Raw genomic sequence first — 24,067 nt, 5'->3', positions numbered from 1 at the left:
AACCGCCTGTACCTTAATTTCAGACTCTCCTCTCGGCACTGTACCATAGGTCGACAAACGGTCCTGTCAATGATGTAAGCGATGCTGAGCTCCGATTCCTTTTCGTAAGCAAGATTGGCTATCTTTACCGCATGAGACAGCCGCCAGAAACCTGAAGAGAAGCCTCTTCTCATCCACAGCGACACATCATTAATACCGCCATGATGTACCACCTGACGTTGACTACACCCTGCTCTCTTCATGGGACCCAGAAGGCCGCATTCTACATCTGGGATGACTCTGCCGATATGAGCACAGGTGCTCACTAGATTTCTTCCCTTCCTTCTCGCAGCCATGTCCCTACGTGGTTCAGTCACGCATCTAAGACTGGATTTGAACTCCCAGTAACGCCACCATCTGAAAGCGTGCAGATCTTGCATGATCAGAGTCTTCAACTGAAACCAGGGAAAGAACTGTAGCTGTCTCAAAGTCTTTAGCAGCCGCGGAAAGCACCTTAAACCTTTTTGGCAGACAAAGAGGCCCTTTCGACATATCCTCCAGAAAATCTTTACATACCTGCTACACCTACAAACGAACACCCATTCAATCACAGGCGAGCAGTAACGAGGTCGACCACAGCAGTGGACCAATTTGGTGACACGTCGAATATAACGGGCGTCACTTGAATCTCCCCCCCCTCCCCCCCCCCCTCCCCCAGTGGTTCCAATTTCCAACAGTAACCACCTGTGTGACCGACATCAACACTGACCCGCGCCGTGAGTGAACAGTCACGGACAGAGCATTCGCAGTTCCTATACGTCCTAAACACACTGTGAAACTACACGACGCAAACATGAGACAAATTTACTATCTAACTACAAAATCATTATATAAGTAGCTCGCTTCTACTTACAAGGGAACCTCCCCATCGCACCCCCCGCAGGAGTTGGCACAGTGGATAGGCCTTGAAAAACTGAACACAGATCAATCGAGAAAGCAGGAAGAAGTTGTGTCTAACTATGAAAAAATAAGCAAAATATACAAACTGAGTAGTCCATGTGCAAGATAGGCAACAACAAGGAGTGTCTGAGCTCAGTAGTGGCGTGGTCCCGTAGATAGCGTGAGCAAATGCCGAACGAGAGGACCTTGGTTCAAGTCTTCCCTCGAGTGAAAAGTTTATTTTCTTTATTTTCGCCAAGTTATGATCTGTCCGTTCGTTCATTGGCGTCTCTGATCACTGTAATAAGTTTAGCGTCTGTGTTTTGCGACCGCACCGCAAAACCGTATGATTAGTAGACGAAAGGACGTGCCTCTCCAATGGGAACCGAAAACACTTGATCGCAAGGTCCTAGGTCAACCGATTCCTCCACAGGAAAACACGTCTGATATATTCTATACGAAACTGGTGACAGCATGTGCTTCACATGACAGGAATATGTTGGCGACTCAGAAAACTTGCACACTTGGCGAATGGCCAAAAAGATTCTTCTACCTTGCCAGATTTAGGTTTTCTTGTGGATATCATAATCACTTTCAAAAAAGTGATGAAAACATAAGAGTTTGTCATATAAAATGAAAATAAAAAAATTAAACTTTTCACTCGAGGGAATACTTGAACCACAAGGACCTCTCGTTCGGCAGCTGCTCACGCTAACTACAGGACCACGGCACTACTAAGCTCAGACACTCCTTGATGTTGCTTATCTTGCACATGGACTACTCAGTTTGTATATTTTGCTTATTTTTTCATAGTTCCACACAACTTCTTCCTGATTTCTCGATTGATCTGTGTTCAGTTTTTTAAGGCCTGTCCACTGTGCCAACTCATAGCTAAACCCGAGGGGGGTGCGATGGGGAGGTTCCCTTGTAAGCAGGGACTCACAAATAACCACACGGACGGTCTACTGGGCTCCAACTGCTTGCACTGCGGACTGTCCATCTGCTCTCTTCAGGTGATCGTAGTTCTTGTTAATACAACATATAAATTGCAAAACTCAATGACTGGTTCTTTAGAATACTTGTGTCAATCAAAATGTGCCTTCTATTTAACTCTGACAGTATGAATTACAGCCTAGATTTTTTGGACTCTTCATAATTACTCTTGTATACTCTGTTACATTCCACTACATTCTTGTGGGCTTTCAAGGTTTTAATGTTCCTTCGGCTGTTTAACCAGTTCAGTGATACATACTGATCTGAACTGTATGATCTTCATTAAGTACCTTGAAGTGAGATCGCAATGCAACTGCCCTAGATGTCTGAGCATTGCACACAGTTGTCTCAAATTTAATTGTCTCTTGCCAACCTTCATGAGCGTTGCGTATCCTATTTAAAGAAAATTTTCGGTGCTGCAATCATCAACCCTTTTGGTAACTATATTTAAAGTTAGAATGGTTTTCTTCAACCTGCAGTTGGTAATCTTCAACAGAATTTCCTCTTTTGTAACACTCTGACTTCATTTTGTACAATCTGTTTCTTAATCTTCAACTACATTTCAATTCTTTAGAACAGATACATTCACTTTCCCATTCTCTGTTATTGAATTTCTGTCAAATATACCCACTAAATCAAATTTTTGTTTTTAATTCTTTCTATTTTTCAGCTTCCACCCCACCAGTAAACCTGAGAATAATAAATGCGACTGACAGCAGCATGTTGGTGGAGTGGGGCATGCCTGATTATATCAATGGGCAGCTCAGGTCTTTTATAATAATTGTTGAACAAATTGATATGCAAGTTAATTCTGGTGAATGTTGTGATGATATCCAATTGCAAGATTATCGTGTGACTTCAGAGGAACCTTTCTACTTATATGAGGTATGTAAAAGTATGTTATACACCATTTACATAATTAATATAAGTGTTTTACTCACTACCACTTAAAACATATCCGAAAAATAGTATTTTATAAGGTACAAAAGGAGTTCCCTCTCAATAATTAAAGTTAAATTGTCCAAGTAAGAATATAGAAAACTGTGATGAAAAGGACAGTGACACTTAATGAATTTGTGAATCGTTAAATAATAAAAAATGACAGTATAGAGAGGACAGAGTTCCTCAAAGCCTCAGATCATTAATATAGGACCAGTTCCGTTTTTACGTGTATCTGAGTTATGCTTTCTACGAAGTCATAAAGTTAGGAATGCTGTCGAAAACTATCTGGCCAAAGTCTAAAACTAAATCAGTGCGATTTCTGGAGTAAATCTAATGTTTTATCCAAAGGATCGAATTGTGACCAACGGACAAGTGTATTGTTTGAAGCAGACAAGAGGTGCTAATCCTTTGAGACAGAGATTGAAGCTGCATGTGAGACTGTTTGGACAAAATTCATTCTTATGAATCGGCATTAACATATACTTGGTACCCAGTACTGACCACCAGACATCCCAATGTGTAGTCAGGGAATTTAAAATAAATTTCAGGTCACTAGAATGTGTGTTCCCCAATCGTTCTGTCATCACTGAAGGATACTTCAGCCATCTCAGATGTGATCAGGATGATTACAGCGCAGTACGTGGACAGTGTGATTATTAAATAATTAACCCTGTCATTACCGAAGGGTTTTGAGTAAGCTGTATTACCAACGAGGGACTCAGTTTATTTATACCCAGTCTGAAAACGATGTTTGTTAATTGTTTTGCACTTATATTATCAATTTTTATTGTTGTTATATTAACAACTTTTTAAAGAGATAGTGATGTGTAAGTATGGTGCTGAACCTGGAAATAGAGACTATGACATTAATTGTGTAAATTCATTCTTGAGCTAAGAATAAATTTTTGAAAAATTTAAAATATTTATGGAATCAGGTAGAAGATCACACTGAAAAAAATAAATATTTCTGCCAAAAATTTTGAAATATAAGCTATCTGATTTTCTTACAATACATGTAAAGGGATGCATTAGGTACACCGCCCCCTCTCCCTTGGTACTGTTACGGTTAATCCGAAAATTACTTAGAATAGATAATTTGAACGCCGACTAATGGCGGAAGTGTCCATTACATATGATAGTAACAGGCAGATCTGGTCATTTCCTGTATATCCACGATGAATCAGGTATCACTGAGTATGAAGCAGTTATAGAGACGATTATTCCAAACAGGAGAGTGCAACTAAAAGATCTCGAAAAACTTAGGTATGGCCAGTAGCATATAGAAGAAATGTGGCTGAATTTTGAAAAAATTGTTGATTAGGTACTAGACAGATACACTGGCTCGACAGAACATTATGACCAACGACCTAACATTGCTATAAACCTGTCCAGGTGATAGCAGGTTCACCTGGCAAGCAATGACTGCCAGTCAGACACACACATGGTGCATGTGGTATCAGTGAGCGTGTTGTCCGCGTGTAGAATGGAGAAGGCACACAATCTATCTCAATTTGACTGGGAGCAGATTTTGATGTCCCTGAGGCTCAGCACGAGCACTACAGAAACTGCACGACTTGTTGGCTATTTGAAGAGTGCTCTGGTGAGTGTCTTCAACACGTGGCGAAGCCAAGGTGAAACCTCATCCAGCCTTTGTAGGGTTGGGCAGCCATCCCTCATTACGAAAAAAAGGCTATAAGCACTATGGGACTTAACATCTGAGGTCATCAGCCCCCTAGACTTGGAGCTACTTAAACCTAACTAACCTAAGGACAGCACACACATACATGCGCAAGGCAGGATTAGAACCTGTGACCGCAGCAGCAGCGTGGTTCCGGACTGGAGCGCCTAGAACCGCTCGGCCACAGCGGCCGGCCCCTCATTACAGATATTGGACTTTGTAGGCTAGGCACACTGGTAAAACAAGGCAGGGGGAGAACTGTGGCTGTACTAACATTATACTTCAATGCCGGACTGAGTACAAGAGTGTCTGAACACAGTGCACCGAACATTCCTGATGATGGGTCTCCGCAGCTGACGACCCATTCATGTGTCAATGTGAGCACTGCAATATCAGCAGCTACAACCGAAATAGGTATGTGACCATCAGCACTGAACGTTGACCGGTCTGATCATTTCTTATACCTTCTTCATGAGAGGGTGCCAAGTAGTCTTCCAGAAGAACATCTCTTTAAACGCGGTGGCTCTGTTACGCTCTGAAAAACGTTCTAGAGGGCATCCATGGGTCCAGTGGAGCTCGTTCAAGGCACCATGATGGGCGGACCATGTACACCCCTTCGTGACGACCAAGTTTCCCAGTGGCAGCGGTATTTTTCAACAAGATAATGCGTCATGACTCAAGGGCAGGAGTGTGATTGAATGGTTCGAGGAACACAGTGACTCCCAGAAGTAGCCGAGTGGAAACCTACCGAACATGTCTGGGGTGTGATAGATTGTGGCTTCAGATCTCACCACCCCCCTCCCTGGAGTTTACGGGAATTAGGTGACTTGTGCGTGCGAATGTGGCGCCAATTCCCTCCAGCGACCTACCAAGGCCTCATTGGTTCCATGCCACGATGGGTCACCTCTGCTATTCATGCCAGAGATGGGCACACCGGATACTGTTAGGTACATGGTCACAATGTTCTGGCTCATTGCTGTGTGTACCTGGTAGAAAAGTTAATAATGGGAGGGATCACCCATGGCATGGAGCCTCTGTAAAGATACTTCTAAACAAACAGCGAGTACCGCACAATAGGTATAAGAAGAAGGATAGGATTTTAGACAGAGATTTGTTAAATGAAATGCGTTAGGTTTCACGTAAAGGCTATCAGTGGCACAAAAGTTAATGTTCAGATACTTGTGAATGATACAGGAACTGAAAATGAAGGTAACAAAGCAAAAAGTTCCTCTAACAATGAAGAAGCCATGGTACGGTCTTGATGTAGATGATACTCTCACCAGAATACGTGAAATCACTAAAATTGAACAACGTGTCGGAGTCCGATGGATACCCTATTAGATTTCTAAGAGAATTTGTGACTCACTTATCACATAACATACTGTAACCCACTGGAATAAAGGACAATTCACCGTTGTCTACAAGAGGATTAGTGGAAGTGGTCCACAAAACTGTCGTTCAGTATCGCTGAGATACATTTGTAGTAGAATCTTACAGCAAATTCTGAGCTTAATGATCTCCTCCACGACAACCAACACCGATTTCGAAAACACTCTTCACGAGAAAGTCGTCTCGCGCTTTTCTCACACAGCCTTCGGAAAACCATGGATCAACGCAATCAAGTGGATGCAGTACTTTCAGACTTCCCAAAAGCGTTTTACTCAAACGAACACACATAACGAAATTTTCGGCTGATTTGATCGTTTGTTGACAGGGACAACCTTAATTGAGATTTATCAACAGAGGTGAAAGTGTTTTCCATTTATTCCATGGAAGTGTGTTGTGTCGTTGGTGTTCTTTTAATGACTTGGCAGGTAATATTGATAATAACCTCAGACTTTCTGCAGATAATGCTGCTATCTCTAACAATGTACTATCGGGAAGAAAAGGTTCTTCAAATACTCACTCAGGTCTTGAGAATATTTTAAAGCAGTGCAAATATTGGAAACTTGCTCTAAATGTTCAGGAGTGTAAAACTGTGCACTTTACAAGACCTGAAGGCTTAGTATCTCCTTGCTTACGATATTAATGGGAACCGGCGGCGGTGTCAGAGCGGTTCTGATGACCTCAGATGTTAAGTCCCACAGTGCTCACGGCCATTTGCACCATTTGATATTAATGGGTCACAGTTGGAATGGGTCTCTGGACACAGTGATATGGGTGTAACAGTTTGTGGCGGTGTAAGATGGAGTGATCACACAGTGTCAGTCGTACGTAGGACAATTATTTGTCTTCGGTTTACAAGTAGGATGCTAGACAACGCAGTCAGTTTTCAAGTGAGGGTTATTGTAGTTGTCTGATGCATCCAAATATTGTGCTCAGCTTTGTGGGAGCCCTATAATTTTTGTCTAGCGTAAGTAACTGAGGGCGGCACGAATGATCACAACTGTGTTTGAGAAAAACGCTGAAATACCTAAACTGGTAGATGCTGCTTAACTACCTTGTATAAACCTTCTGTGGGATGCCAGAACGGAAGAGAATCTAAGCATTTGAGATATGGTGCTACAGACGAATGTTGAAAACTGGGTCGACTAATAAGATAACGAATGAGGAGGTTTTCTGTAGGATAGCCGAGGAAACGAATATGAGGAAATACTGACAAGAAGAAGGGATAAGATAAAAAGATGTCTCTTAAGACAGCAGGGAATAACGGGGAGGTTCTCTGCAGGATTGTCGAGGAAAGGAATGTGTGGAAAACACTGACAAGCAGAAGGGATAATATGATAGGCTGTCTCTTAAGACAACAGGGAATAACTTTCGTGGTACTAGAGGAAGCTGTAGAGGGTAAAAACTGTAGAGAAAGATAGAAATTGGATTACATCCGGCAAATAATTGTGGTTGTGCCTTGCAAGTGCCACTCTGAGATGAAGAGGTTGGCACAGGGGAGAAGCTTATGGTGGGTTGCGTCGTATGTATGAGAATCAGTACTAGGCATGGTGAGTTTGCGAATGGTATTCCAAGACAGTATTGGCTAAATTACCGCCATTCCAGAACCATTTAAGCAGGCATACTTCCTGTGCTCCATGTGTAACTGGAATTCAAAGATATCTTAAAACATGGTCAGTATTAAGTGTCTCATTCCTCTGCTTTGCAGACTATGGAGGAAAACGTTTTTGTGGATGTCAAAACAAATAATATTGTCTTGCTCACAGGCTAGTGAAAGTCATCAAATTCACAGCCGTTTAGGCGATGCACATGTTAATATTTACCCATAAAACAGTCCAAGGATATACTGCTGGATCATAGTGCCTAGTGGATCACACGTGTCGCCTTTATCACGTGTGCTGACAAACGGGCTTCACGGGGGTGCAAGACTGTCCTATATCCCTTCCCTCCATGGGCCACACCATGCACGGAGTGCACCTGAGTGTGCACATCAGTGGTTAAAGAGGTGATTGTGTTGGAGTTCTTGAGAAATGCCTAGACTTTATTCCCAACCTTTTGGTGGGGCACTATCGATCTACTTTTATGAATCTTCCTCTAGCATGTCCTGCATCTTTTGAGTGTAGTGCTTGTGAGTAAGGACATCCATAGTGTTGCCTTTGTCATCAGATAAGGCAACAATTTGACGGTACCCTCTGACATAAGGAGTAGCTCTCCTCTACCTGCTGATGACGTGTAACCTCTTAGTTGTAGTACTAGTCAGAGGGTGACAAGTTTCGTGACGTTATTGTTCAGTTGCTGTGGGTGCTGGTCGCAGTAGAGCCTCCTTGCAATCTGACCAGCATGCAGCTGGGTGGCGTGAGATTTCAGTTTTGGAGAGGGGACCTAACTTTGCTGCCACCTCGAAGTTCAGGTACGTCAAGATCATAGTCAGTGCACTTGAAAACGCAGTACGTGAATACTGCCAGAAGTAGCTAAAGACTAGTTTCTGACAAATTTGGATGTAAGAATAACAATGTTTTGTTTGGTATAAAGATCCAAGATTCTTTTCGGGGATCGCTCTTTAAGCTGTACGTTAGATCAGAAGTAGTGCCAGTGTGTGTTTCGTAATATTATACAACAAAATTTTACATATTTTGGTTTCTTTAATGCATGGTACATAGAGCGAACTAAGTACGTCCATAAACGCTGCATAACCATGTTCCATCAGTGGTGCTATTAAGCGAACTATGTGTATTCTTGTAAGGGAAGGCAATTAAAATTTTGTTGGGAGAGGATGTGTTGAGTGTGGAGATGTGGCAGAGTACTAGGATCAGTGAGTACGGAAGAAATTAGGTGGTGGGTAGTGTCGAGTTTACGAATAATGTAGAACATACATGGAACATGGAAGATTGGGATTGCTAATTTTATAAGCTGGTAGAGGATTCAGGTGGGGGAGAGTTAGCAGATCTGCAGAGTGCGTGGCATTCAATAAAGTGGACGGTGTGATAAAAGAAGGTAGGAGCATCGGTCCAAGCCACAACAGAGGATGGATCAGATCAAGGAATTATAGGTTCGAGTCCTCCCTCGGGCATGTGTGTGTGTGTGTGTGTTTGCCCTTAGGGTCATTTAGGTTAAGTAGTGTGTAAGCTTATGGACTGATGACCTTAGCAGTTAAATCCCATAAGATTTCACACACATTTGAACATTTTGAATTATAGATGTGGAGGACTGTGAGTGGGAGCAGTATCCATATTCAGCCACTCAATAGTTCTAGTAATTTTAGTCTATTGTGGGCTATCTGTTGAATGGTTAATGGATGGAGCTTCCGTTTTAGTTGGTGATCTCGTGTTAGTGGAAGGTATTTTAGCGTATTAGTTAGCTGGATAGGACGTCTGTAGATGGTTGGGTAAACGTTATGGAGGCAGAAGCTGTCAGTGGCTCAGCCTATAATTAATGACCCGGTTTTGGGAAGGTTGACGCTGACGAACCGCTGGTTGCACTAGGAAGTGAACTGATTGAGATGGAGCTAGAGAGATTGTTGTGATTTCTGGATAGTGGGGTAGGGGCCGAGGAAGGCAATGTCATCGGTATACTGGAGGAGATGTATGGGAGGAGATGGTGTAGGAAATGTGCAGAGAGGAGAGAGTATGGATCCTTGGGACACACCTGCAGTGTGATGGAAGATACGAGAGTTGGTGTTGTTGATGGTGACATGAGATGGGCAGTTAGGGAGAAAGAATGGGGTAAGGTGGACGTCATTGTTTGGAAGCGCTTAGGAGGACTCCAGGTCATATGCTTTTTCGAGATCAAGGGAGACAAAAATAACTAATTTACGATTGTTGATTTGGTGAGAAAGGAAATGAGTAAAATACAGGAACTGGTCAGTGTAGGAGAAATTGGGATGGGGAAGCACATTGATAGGAATGGGTGGGTGTTGTTGCAGGTTGGTGTACGGATATGCCAGACTCGAAAACCTTGCTGAACACTGAGGTGAGGCTGAAGAGACGGTAGGAGGAGGCGCCAGAGGGAAGTTTATAAGGATTGAAGGAGAGAAAAATTCGAGAGGTTCAGTACAGAAACCTGCGTGTAGGATTATAAACGGTGGCTCGGATTTCTAGGAAGGAAGAGGGCATTATTTCAAGTACCTGTAGGTTATGCAGTCATGACTGCAGTGTTGCGTTTGTTACGAGGTATGTGTTGAGTGTCTTGTATGGTTACTGGAGCATTGAGTTCTGTCTGTGTGGTGCTGTTGAGGTACTGGAAGCTAGGCACGAGGGGCGAGACGGAGGTGTTGGTACGCCTCTGTCGGGAATAAGGAGTAATCGAAGTGGGGGTCATCTGGGATGGTGAAGGCGTCAGAGAGTGCGGAGTGGTTGAATTTGCTTACGTTGTTGCAGAGTGAGTGGTTGTCGTGCGAGAGGAGGTGGAAGGGCTGTTACCAGTAAGACGCTGAAATGGCTCCCAGTACCCGGAACAGTTTATGGGCAATGTGGCGTTGAGGTTTGCTACAATATACACACAAACAAAGTAAAACGTAATATTTCTGTTGATAGGTTCTGTATGAGTACCGAAGTCTGTGTGAGACTTTTTGAATAGATAACATACGTATGTTTACGCTACTCTGTTATAAACAAATTTTCCTCACTTATCCTCTAGCACCTTACGATTATATATATCATCACATAGAAAACTGTATGTTGTCAAAAGATGTAACAAGGTGTACGAAGCTAAGGTTTGTTATCACTGGAAGGTACTATCCCTGATAAGTGCACAAATAGTTTGACTTGCGAATGTATTTTTGGTACCGAGGGCCGTAGTTCACATGTAAACAGTGCGTCAGAACATTGATTTGTAGCGGTTTATGCGAAGGATGTTACCACTGCTAACACTTCACGGAATTTACATCATTTCGCCACGTACAGAGCTTCGCAATCGTTAGATGTTGTTGTATTTCTGCAGTGAAAAAGGCTTAGTTTTGACGATGGCAATATATACGTCAGAAAATTGTATAGTCTGACATGTGCTGAAGATGGATTAGTTTCACGGTTTTTGTAATTTAATGCTGCCTGCAAGATACATTTGTGCAGTTGTATATATACGCTCCGTGCTTCATTGTTTTATTATTTTAGCTTTTGCATACTACTTGAAAATGTCCCATAGGCCGACAATGCAGTTTTAAAATAAATAATTTCTACGGTGAACATGTCCTTTAAATTAACTCATTCATGTGTTGTGACAAATAACACAGTTCAGTTGGATACTTCCGACCACGAGCGATGTTTAAGTACGTATGGATGTGTGTGTCTGTGCGTGTGTATGTCTCTCTCTCTCTCTCTCTCTCTCTCTCTCTCTCTCTGTGTGTGTGTGTGTGTGTGTGTGTGTGTGTGTGTGTGTGTGTGTGTGTATCTGTGAATGAGAAAAATGGTTCAAATGGCTCTGAGCACTATGGGACTTAACATCTGACGTCATCAGTCCTCTATAACTTAGAACAACTTAAACCTAACTAACCCAACGGCATCACATACATCGATGCCCGAGGCAGGATTCGAACCTGCGACCGTAGCAGCCGCGCGCGCGCGGTTCTGAACTGAAACGCCTATAACCGCTCGGCCACAGCGGCTGGCATCTGTGAATGAGTTCTTGTGTGTACCTACATATTTTTCTCACAGAAACATTGTAAATTACATCCATTACACGATGTGTGGTGAATAATCGATCACTTTTGAACATGGCACTAAAGTCAGATCTTACAGGTATTTCTGAACATAGCGAAGACTAGCTCAGGCGTTACGCTGTGTTTGGCAGTTTCCCTTTCATGCCCGGTAAAGTACTGGGAAATGATTCACGGTTTCGTCTTAATGAGTATCACAATTCCAAATAAAGCTCTGTGGCATCTTGGATTGTGAATTACATCATATTTAACGAGGGCATGGTTTCTGATGTCATGATTAAGTGTGAGAGCGGTGCGTTGCTTGTGATGTTATGGGTAGGACACTGATTGGTGCACACAATGTCACAAATTTAAACAAAAAGCGCTGTAGCCGTACCGCTACTGGTCATCACCTGGAATGAAGGGTGACGAACTAGCTAACTCGTGCTGTTTTCGTAGTACCTGTGGCTTGTTGCCGATTTGAAATTGTTGCACACGTGTATGTCTGGAAGAGGGTTCATCGGGTATCATTCACAATATTTCTCTATCGCTTCACTCTGCAACAGTACACGGAAAGAAGGGAAACTTTAACACTCACAGTCGGAGGAGAAAGTCTGCGATCGGTATTTCGTGGCCAGACCTACTGTCGGAATCTCTGTCTTACTATTATATAATTAATCTTAAACGATCCGGTGTCTACAACACTCTTCCACGTAGAAAACCTTCTTTCATGTTTCTTAAACCAAATGTTGGCAATAATTAAATTATCCTCTGCCCACTCTCTACCAGGAGGTTTACTCTTTCATCCCGTTCCCCTAGTCCATGTTCTCAAACTACTTTTCCTTCTCTTTCTTTTCCTGCTATCGAATTCCAGTGAATAATTTCTTTTACTCCTCATATGTAATTTCAAGAAGCGCACAAACGCTCCTTTCGAGCACAAAAAAGGCGAATGTGCCCTTCCATAAAACACTCAGCCAGGACACTTGGAAACCAGCTGCCCCAACTCTAACTCCACATTCCTCGCCAAAAAATTTGGCACGCGATTACATTCGCACTCTTTTAACGCAAAACATGCTAAATCCTTTTAACCAGTCTCTCTTTGTATTTAATCCTTCGTACTCAGCACCTCCCTCCCACTGCCACATTCTGTGTCGCTCTCTCTCTCTCTCTCTCTCTCTCTCTCTCTCTCTGTCTCCTTCCTCTCCCATTAATTCACCATATATTCCACTGCCACTGTGTCCTCTCTCACTTATGCTGTCTCATTTTCTCTTTCTTTGCCACTGCCACTATCTACACCAAATCTCGGCATCTAAAATATTCTGGGGGCTCTAACATATTTTTTTCATATACCCACGAATTTAAAATTTCCGTTTAAAATACGTCCTCGCCTATACCCACATGTTAAACCTCGGCCATCTGGGCGGGTCAAAACCCTGAAGCCTATGTAAGGTCTCTACTCATTTGTATTTTGCATTTCAACTCTCTCCATTCTCTTTTGCTCCCATCCATTCTGTCTCCATCTATCTCTTTCTTTTGCTGCCATTGTCTCTACTGACCATTAAAATCTCTTCCCTTTTTGACTCCCATTGCTACTGTCTTTATCCATCTCTTTCTATTCTAGTGGCGCTTTCTCTCTCCGTCTTTCTTTCTCTCCCACTGGCACTGTCTCCTCTGCCTCTCTGTTATTCATATTTTGAATGTAAAAATGGTAATGAAAGCATATTAGTGGAATTTTGTAAGAGAAAGATTAACAGATCGGAAGTTGAACACATTAGTGGTCTCCCAAATACAATCGAGGCACCGCGATAAAGAGTGAACCTGTAACAAAGCTCATATTCAATTTGAACATCATTTTTGGTTAGTGAAAGAAAAGAATAAGAAGAAAATTACTGCATCTTAAAATATTAATATATTTTGAACAAATTGGCATTAAACTTCTAAACATTGACAAATAAACAATAAATGCATGATTTACATCTGATATTTATTTTGTGGATTGCGCAGTCCAATAATCGCTGCTTTGTCAGTCCATTCCTTCTTAAAATTAAATGTCCTTGCGTGTGCGTAAGTACGTTGTATCCACACCCGAGTTACCGAAATGTTTGTTCGTCGTTTCACATAGTTTTTACACAAAATAAAAATACAGCTTGTAGCAATGCTATGTAGTGCGTCTTAACATGTCGGCGACCAAAAGTACATGGGATAATGAAGTCTCTAGAATACTCCTTAACGAAAGATAGATTGCTCTTTCTTCTGTTTCGCAGCTTCTTGCTATCAAGCGCTGAGGCAATGATTTTAAATATCTGCTCCTAGCGGACCATAGTGTTTATTTGGAGTATTTAAACACTGGACGCGCGTTTTGGTACAGGCGCACATTAAAAAAAATCATCTCTTTACTCTCGCGTTGTGATGCTTAGCATCTTTACGAACTACAGCTCGTTGGCTGTCCTTTTCCTTAATGACAAATATCTCACATGCAAAGTAGCTGAAATCCAACAATATTACAGAGTACAAGTTTGGAACAGGTATTGTGGTATTTGGTGATGAACGTGGAACTGTGTTCCTACAGTTCCTTTGTGAGATGTCAGATGTAGTGGGTATAGTACCCTTCTACTCCCGGTCAGTTTCAGATCAATGTTGCAGGGAGGACTGATTAAAGAAAGAGGAAACGTTACGAGATGCATACTGAGAGGCCATATAGAGTTTTGCTCAGGGCCCTTAGCCTATAGGTTGAACAAAGAGATAGCTCGTTTAGAAATAGAGGGCTTAGTGTAGAACTTTGAATCACTGACTTTATTTCACGTATGTGAGAATACTTTGTGTCCCCACCCCCGTAGTGGGAGGTGGCAAATCGTAATAAAATCTTACCGAAGCTGATAGCATCACGATATCGAGGCAATAAGACTTTTTTTGACATGACAACTCATCGAGAGTGGTGGTTTGGACCTCAAGTAATAAAGGTGAGCAAAATGTGTTGGAATTACGAAAAACCAGGTAAAATCGTGAAAATGTATGGGAAATACGTTAAACGGATGAAAATACAGCAAAAAAATCGTGTGGAGGGATGAGGGTACTTACATGCTCACCTGGGTGTATGAAAATCATTCTATTACTTCACCAGGGGCGTTGACATCTGATGATGCATACTATCTGTGCTCTATGGGTTTAAGTCCTCCAAAATACCCCCTTGTTCCACATTTATTTATGCACTATAAGTCATAAAAGTGAAAGACGCAGTGTCCGAACTTGGGAGTTCAGTATGACTACCACACTACCAATATGATGAATCAGTGCCCAGGGTCTCTTTGGAAAATGGAACGCTGAGACATCTGCTACTCTGTCACTGTGGAATGTTATATTAAGTGTAGAAATCATCATCTTTGGACAGCTGTTTGGGAGTGCACTGCAATGCCACAAACTCTTCCAGTTCCATATTTTTCTATGGCCTCCACATTTTTTCTATAATAAATACAGCCTCTGCCTTTCATTTCAACGATCCTGTATGTTGTGGGCACAGCATAGTTCACACTATGGCATATTCAGCTTTCTGTCAGAGCCAATGGATCGAAACATGTTAATGTCGGTTTAGCACCTGACACAGGCCTCAAAGGCGTGGTTGAAAAGAAAATGTATGGCTGTGTACAAAGCTGTAGTCATACACTGGTTCGATGTGATACAGCAGAAAAACATTGTATCAAGCTGCTTATGAAAGACTGTGGCATATGGTCCTCCTACAGTACGGGTGACGAAAATTTATACTGGTCTGTGCTAGTGACTTCGATCACTGGCCACCTGTTCCAATGGACCACTACCTGTATATTTAACAGGATCGCCACGTATGCTCAACGTCAGCATGAAGGCAGTATCTGTTTTCAATATATCAGAAGAGAGGGACATGGTGATATCTTGTCAACTTCTCGACTGAGTGATGTTAACGAAGTTTATATTGTCCATACTGTACTTTTTCTGTGTTTGATGGTACAAAATAACGACCGGGAAAGAGTGTTTGGATGATAGACATGAATACACTATGAGAGACACAGATTTTTTTTTTTGGACTACAGTACCTGTATGTAGTTTGACAATGCACTGCAATGCAGTAGAAGAATCCTCATATGATGTGAAGTTTTCCTAATTTATCTGTTAAGAAACAAAATCATAACTGCTCATACAGTCGTTTCAGCTACCTCGTGTTGCAGGAAAAAGCTCCGTTTGGCGCTGCTCTTACACAGTGTAGATATTTGGTGATGCTACAATAACATGTTCCCATTTCCACCCAGTGGTTGAAACACGGAAGTATCACATTAACCCAGCTCACCTATTTCTCCGATGAATGCAGAAAGTGGCAGACAGAGCGCCTTCTGACTTCCACTCAGTTCTGACTGAAATGGAGCCATCACATGCACAAAACTACAGGAAGGGCAGCAGAGAGACTGAGAAACAGTTCCAAGATGCAGAGAGACTGACCAAAACCACACTAGAGTTTTGGCGTATGGGATTATGAGCAGATAGGTTGGAAAAAGATGACTCGTTTGGAGAGATGAGAGTGCCTTGAGTATGATTCACCAGTGGCTGTAATGATTAACGCAAATGTGTGGTTGAATGGCGAGACTTGATTTCAAATCGCAGACAGAGTTGCTACTAAAAAGCCCAACCCTATAGATCAGAAAAGTCAGTGTACTGCTCGTAGGACTTGTACATTTCTTAAGACTTCAATCTAGCATTCCACTTTTAAGTGATTCCTTACACAGAACACGATCTACTGTATGGTGGTCATTCTCAATCAACCAGCATCCACCCTCTCCCATAACCCAATGAATATATCACAGAACCTCTGTTACTCTGTCTCCATGGTTATCGTGGGACCGATCTAGCAGTGGCATGAGGAAGTTGCAAATATCGTCTAATACCACGTTCCTTGGCCAAATTACTTTCTAAATTCGGTGAAGAGGGTGATTTTATTACGAGTGTACACCACTGGCGACCGGCAACAGCACTTTCGGTCTGTAAATAAACACCCCAGTGATCACAGTCTATATTCAATGTCACAGCATTTGTGTCGGAAGATCACTTAATTCGGAAGCAATATATGCTTCGGTTTATAAAGTATGTATAGTTATTACCATGGACATTGTCAGCGATACTTGTGTGTACCTGTAGAATAGAGATCGCCTTTTACGCAGGGTGACAGCAACATTGTTGTTGCGACTGTGCTTTTAATAGCCAGTCACTTTTAAGACGATTCCGTCTCTCTTCCTAATACACGCTGGTACCACTTGCAAGGAAAACAAATTGGAGCACGTCCTTCCATCCCACAATTTTCGCTCAATATTATTTGGTTCCACCAACATTCAGTTATTGGGGAAGTATGGGATGTCCAATAGATTACTTACCTTTGAATAAAGTGTTAGGGTGTAAAATTACTGTGGTCAGTGTTTTGACATGTGTAAAGAATATGACTATGTCTGGTCATAAGGGAGGTATGGGTTTGACAGGGAAATCTGCGATTTCAGTGCATCAATAGCCTTAATGGGATGAAAGATTTTACGTGGAAAGTTATGTCCAATCATAAGAAGAATTTAGATTTGCGTGGGCGGTTGATATTTCCAGATCCACAGGAGGTATTTTCGATACTTAGCTGATTGTTGAATGTTACCAGATTGGCACTGTGGTTGTGACCAGAACGAATTGACATTTCCATCTTATAGCTCTAGTGAGCAGCGGGTGAAAAGAAAAGTTTTGGCTCGCCAGCTAGTCGTTTCGTGCCCTTATCAGCGTGGACAGGTCCCAGAGGTGGCCCTCGCAGTGCTCTGTGGGTAGCTAAATAGTGAACTGATGCTCAATATGCATTGGCCTGTCACCGTGATCACGTGTGTTTCATTTATTCTCCATGAAAAATTAAACAATTCAGTATCCATCACTGCCAAGTGTGGGCAATGGACATGTTGATAACATCTGAGTTCCGACCACTCAAATCATTCCCTGATACTTTGCATGGCCGGGTGGTGGACTCTGGCATACACGTGCATCACAGCTGCGGCTGTGGCCATGTCAGCTGTTTTCTCTGACTTCTGAGCATTGGCACTGGCTGTGTATGAAGAGGCAGGCGCACTGCTTTTGGACATCTGGGGTGTGAGTGAACTGTATGTACGAGTGTTTTCAGTGATCTCGGGCACTTACACGTGACAACTACTAGGATTGTGGTTTAGTGCTTCTCAGTGAATGGAAGTGCACTCTGTCTTGTAGTAGTATTTGTTGTTGTTACTATCCTATCATGTGGTAGACCCTTTCTTCCCCCTTCTTTGTCCTGGTGTAGCTGAGAGAAGAAAGGTAGGAATTCTATAGTGCTTTATAAAATACACTTAGCGGACCTGTAGTGGTTAGGAGTTCCACAACCGTGACAGTATAAACTGAGGCCGAAATTTGAAATTCAGACTATCATTTTAGATAGCACCACTTCCGAGTGAGATGTCAAATCCCTGATTGTTCAGTATATTATTTGCAGTAATGGTAATGAGAGCACACACAGCGATCGAACTCCTCTGCAGATTAAGGACATAGCTTGCAGTTGAGCTGAAATGTGTAGTTCTCAGATTCCTCCAGTGTAATGGATCTCCTGCCAAATAACATATCTGTGCCATTAGCCGCCAACAGGAGGCAATGGGAGAAAAAATTGGTAGGGTTTGGAAACCTGGCAGTTGTGAGATCAAATCTTGCCATATAAACCACCCCTGCTGTCCACCAGAAGTATGCAAGGAAAACTGCCTGCATGCACAGGGTATTGATTTAATTAATTAATTAATTAATAGTTAATTAGTCTGATAAAGTGAGGGAATATTTCCAAGACATCTCCAGCTGTGGATTCACCAGGTACATACTACTTTGTTAACGATAAAGGAGTGGTTAGTGTGGCACAGACATATACTTGCCGGGCAGAAAGCAGCCATAAGAGAGAGAGAGAAAGAGAGAGAGGGAGAATGTCTTGAGAGGAATTTCCCAGGTATCAGTACCGAAGAGTTTTGGCCACCTGCATCAAAGATTTGGCGCCACCTGATGCTTTGTCAAACTGAAATTAACCAGAGGGGTGAAGGGTAGGAATGGTGGGGATTGGAGGGAGGAAGGGTGGTGGTCTCTTCTCCCAGTGTCCTCTGCTGGTTCTATTGTGAACTAACTCAGTCAGTATTTGTACTGGACGAGCACATAGAGCAGGTGCTTGCATTGACATGGTACAAAAAGTGTGTGTTTGGGAACAGATTGTGCGGGCAAAGAGGACTACAGTTCCTGGGGCTGTCCTGGCTGCTGCACAGTCACAAAAAAATGGTTGCAGTATCGTGAGGCAATATTGTCTGTTTGTTTGGAAAGGTTGGTCGGAATTCTCCCAAGCAATGGTATACAACAGGAAGTAGCCACTTGAGGTGTGCTAGTACTGTGTGACAGCTGGCAGTGCAGTAGCCTAACAGCTGCTGCGGGGCGCAGTTAGTGTGGCCTCTCAGGCACCGGCACGTGTAGCAGCCTGGCCAATCTCATGGCACATGAGACCACAGCGTCCTGGCCAGCTCGTCTGCCCTGCAGTCGGTGCAAAAGTGCAATCACAGGATTTTTTACAGTGTAATTACATGTGGTAAGCTGTGTTGACAGCAATTTCGTGATGGTATTTCTTTCACAACTGGAAAAGAAGGCCATCTATTTAATTACTGCTTTTCGATATATTTTACAGCACCTGCAACTTCGGACACATCAGAGAATGATGAGTCTTTTCCACCAAATAATAGGGAGATCCAACTCTGTGAATCGATTTTTATAAATAAGGAGTAGATCTTTTACTACGTAATTGAACTTTCTGTCTTGATATCCTTCCTCCCCAGCACAGACTGAGTCCTTTTCTCGAAAATTTCCATGTGGGGTTGGCAGGGTAGGGCTTGGGGATTTGCATAACGCCAAAGAGTTAATTAACTGATCGATTTAATTAATTACTCAATTACTTTGATATCGAAAGCGTGCTTCTATCAGCCAGGGGAGAATGGCGGGTTTTCCCAGAGGGGGAGTGGGAGGCGTGTGGGTTTCTCAGGACGACAGATTATACCCAGAGGGTCACATGTCAACCCCTGGGGAAGGGGGGGGGGATGATGAACCACTTTGTAGAGCAATAGATTGATATTATAAATCAATCATGTTTGCGGCTGAATGTATGCTTCGCCCTGAATATATGCCAGGTGCACTAACAAACTGTGCTGATCCTCGCTTTGCTCTACTACTATTGTTACCATGTAACAATGCATAAATTGATCCCATCGTTATAAGTCGCGTTAGTTAACGTATAAACTAGTACTATTGTGATGAGTGTTCGCTTCATGTCTATCTTGGCTACGATCGTCATGTTGTTCTTAGTAGCTTAGCCTCATTATTATATTTTTATTCATTATTGGAACTACTCTTGTATTACTCCTCTTTGGCTTTCTATTTGTAACCCTGTACTAACCTGACCAGAAGAGGTTCCTACTGCCACCGAATGTCATTTATTCCTACTGCAACTTGCAATGTGAATAATTGAAGTTCAGTGGCAAGAGGTAAAGGACTTTTGGTCAGGTGTGTACAGTGTTTGTCAATACAAAATCAAATAGGGGTAATGGAGGAGAAGTCTAATAACTTTATCAGTGTACTGTAAATGCTATGCAATCTGGACAGGAGGCCTTGCCATTACAAAGTCATCTGATGTGGTCCACTTCTTGATTCGAATTCATGATTATTTACTTTATCTTCTTTGGTGAACGAATTTTGGAAAACCGTATTCAGTAACTCCGCTTCAGTTTCATGGCTATCAATAACATTGCCATTCCTATCATCCAAGGAAGGTATTCTTTGTGTCTTTCCACTGGTGTACTTAAAATACAATCACAGTCTCATCTGATTTTCTGCCTGATTTCGAGACTGAATTCCATAGTCGCAACTACTAAAAGTACCTGGCATTCAAGTCATTGTTAAGTTTCGAGCTTTTGTTGAACACGCGAGTCTTAGCTATGTTGTGTTTTTTTCTTCATTTCTTAATTTGGCATGCCTTTTACTTTGAATCTGCAACAGTGATCTGGTCAGTTTTGTGTATCATGCGGATCAGCTCCGTGTCTTATTAACTTATTTGATGTAAATCGGTCAATTGTCGTCGATACTATTTCTTTGAAATTAGATGTATCTGGTGCATCCTTATACAGTCAGTTTGGACGGACTGGGGATTATCTCTTAAAAAGCGTCTAGTGACTTATTATTTGCTTTTTTGCGTTTATTTGTGATTGATTTGGATGTTACGCTAGCCAGACTCGCTACAGTAACCTTGTGCTCAGTAATCCCTGTATCCATTATGATGGTCCCTATTTGCTCAGGTTTATTTATTGCTAACAGCAAAGTATGTTTTCGGAATGGACTCTTGAACTAATTATTCAAAATAAATTTTGAGGAACCCATCTATCACAATTCATGAGGCTATTTCATACATACCATTGGCTCTGAACATGTATTTGCGCCAATATATCATGGATAGGTGGAAGTCACCACAGTATACCTATTGGAAATGGGGCCCATATTGTCCTAGGTATACGCACATCCTATGCTCCACATGCAACCTTTGAGACTGAAGCCCTGTTTGCTCTTTTCTGAGATCACAAACTTAGAAAATCGCACAGTCCCCTCCACACAGCTGCCACTGCTCCTGCAGATGCCTCCTGCGTGTAATTGACTTGTGACGTATCAAGTGGAACCCAATACCACAGCATAATAGTTATCATTAAAACACCTTAATACTTATCACAGTATTATGCTTAAGCCTTTCACAAGCTCGTAATGATGTATTTGATTTTATTGTATCGTGTTCATGAGGTTTGTGATGAAGTTCAAATGAAAACTCAACAGTCACTGTAATCACCGTTTTGTCTTCTTCAACCACCACACCATGAATGTGTAGACCCACCAGGGAATACGCCGCGCCTTCTGGTCATTCTGTTTACGACGGACGAGCCGTTCCCATCAACCACACTGACCTCTGATAGTTAACGCTCTCTCCACCAGATCACGCTAAACGAGCCAACTAACCGCAATGCCACAACGTTGAATAAGGAAAGGTTTTCGTGTTTCAACCTGCCCGTTTGACACATTACATTACAAAAAAGGAGCACTTCAGGGTCAGTATTAGCTCACGAGAAAATTTACGCATGAAATATCTAGCCAAGAAGAAAAATTCCTAGTAGATATAAATAACTGCGTAAAATGAGTGAGTTAGTAAAGGTTTTTATGGAAATGCTGTTTCTGTTTAATATAAAATGACAAACTGGTCGGAAATGTAATGGAAAACGATTATATTTCGATGCGGAATGTGCCTAGAGCCAGTCTTATATCTCTGATCATTACTTTTTATCTTCAGTCGTTTTCACACCAAAGGCGGTGCCGCCCATGATACGAGTATACCCAGCTGTTGTTACGAGAGCTAGATGCAGTTCAATTTCCTACATGTATCCTATCATTGCTTTCTCACCTAAAAGTAAATTGTTCTGTTCTTATTTCGATGTTGTTCCAGCTATACATACACAAATAAAATGAAACATGAATGGTTAGTAACTATGATAGACATTTATCTTAATGACAAAGCTATAAATTTTCTAACCATTTTATTATTTGGGTTATGGTAACAATGTATTGAAATCTGAGGGAAACTATACCTTAAGCCAGTTCACACTTACAATATGACAATACTGATAAATTATATAAATGCTATGTAGGCTTGAAACAATAAAACGATTTTGTTGCTTTTAAACGTTTATTAACATTACTTTTTAGACCTAGTTCCTTAACTTGAAAAATTATATTTATATGTCTTTGTTTGGATGTTCAGTTTATTAGTCCTATATTTATGTTCAATACAATATTTTCATAATATATGACTTGTCCACTAATTTACTTTCCTCCATATTCGCTCACTTTCCTTCTGTTTCTCTCCCAGACCATAGTATACTCATATTTGGCATTAAAAACATGACAGTGATGCCAGCAACTTGTTCTGTGTTCAAATTTACTTTTTCTATGCATTGTTACTATTTTATCTATTAATATTTTCTGACTTTCTGTGAATTCATGACACAATTCATAACTTTTTTCGATGGTTTATAACACTTCCTCTTATGCAAATGTATCCATTCTCAGATTACAGGCTTGTCAGCTGCCAGCACATACTCTGTAACCGTTTCTGCAAAGACAGTGACTCTTGGTGAAGAATCACGGGTGATAGGTCACACGTTTCCTCCAAAAGCAATTTTGCCACAGAATGCACTAATGGTTGTTAAAACAGAGAGTACCAGCCATAATCCTGATGTAGTAACCTTACAGATGCATCCTGCTGAGAGAATCAGTGGTGTCAACAGGTAATGAATATGCAATGATTTATGCAATGCTTGTTGCACAACCAAATCATATTCATAAATGAGTCTTAGAGCTACTGACACATTTTCATACAACAACTCTCAATTAAACACAAAACAAGCTATAAAACATCGTTTAGACTGTAGTTTCAACAAATACTAAAATTGTAGTGTACAGTATGTAAAAGGTTTGGAACTGCAGTATTACTGATGCTATATGAAATATGAATCTTCTGTTTTCCCTAATTCCCTACAGGACATACATCCTCCTGCATCTGATCAATGACTCAAGTACCCAACAGCCATTTTATGACAGCGAGTTAACTACATTACTTAAGTCAAGACTGACTGAAAATTATCATCTCATATCAGAGTATACACAGGTAGGTGACGTTCCACAAGTTTGCTGTTATCAGTTATAGGGACTTAAGCCCATCTTCTATGTACATGCATTTATTTGGATTTTCTACAAATATTTCCCATTAATGCTTATTCCTCAGGTCATTCTGGAATATGTGAAAAGGAGGACAAAGAAATAAAGGATGATATTTTTATTTTTATTTTTTACTATTAGTACACTAGTTTTAAAAATTACTTATGTCAACATGTAGCTCTTGCAATTTAAGATTCATGAAACTATCCTCCACAGATAACGACACTTGTACATGGAACTGTTGTGGTATTTTGATGAGGATGAGTTAATTCAAATCCTCATAGTTTCTACACAGAAATTAGTGTACCAAAAGTAGTTGTAAATCTTACAAGCAGTTACTGTGGATCCACATCCCAGTCTAGTCCTAAACATCTCCACATTGTTTCCTGTGGAGAGGCATGTGACAATGAATGCAGTGATTCACTTGTCACATAGGAATGTTTGATAGGAGTATACGGTATACCTGAACTTATATCCTTTTCTTGCCTCTCCATTACAACGCTAAAAGAAGTACTTACTGGCTAAGCACATATTAAACATCACATCAACACTGTCCTGCATGGAAAAGTACTAGTGCCTACAGATTTCAGAGCATTCCAATGTGAGGATATGCAGGACAGAAAAAATTCAACAATGGAAAATCCAGCATGGAATGTAACAGTATATTGGAAATGATAGTTGCTACGTAC

At 41.5% G+C, this 24,067-nt stretch overlaps 1 protein-coding gene across 3 annotated transcripts in view; it reads left to right on the top strand.

Annotated features, from left to right (window-relative positions):
• Nucleotides 1-24,067, top strand: part of LOC126278137 (uncharacterized) — a 500,725-nt gene that overhangs the window by 458,094 nt on the left and 18,564 nt on the right. For all 3 annotated transcript variants that reach the window (XM_049978028.1, XM_049978029.1, XM_049978027.1), the window contains 3 exons: nt 2,582-2,796; nt 22,731-22,948; nt 23,202-23,328. In XM_049978028.1, the coding sequence (XP_049833985.1) occupies nt 2,582-2,796; nt 22,731-22,948; nt 23,202-23,328 (560 nt within the window). The remainder of the gene's footprint in view (nt 1-2,581; nt 2,797-22,730; nt 22,949-23,201; nt 23,329-24,067) is intronic.

Source organism: Schistocerca gregaria, chromosome 6 (genome assembly GCF_023897955.1).
Source record: "Schistocerca gregaria isolate iqSchGreg1 chromosome 6, iqSchGreg1.2, whole genome shotgun sequence".
Lineage (NCBI taxonomy): Eukaryota > Metazoa > Arthropoda > Insecta > Orthoptera > Acrididae > Schistocerca > Schistocerca gregaria.
This window is presented reverse-complemented; position numbering and strand designations above follow the sequence as displayed.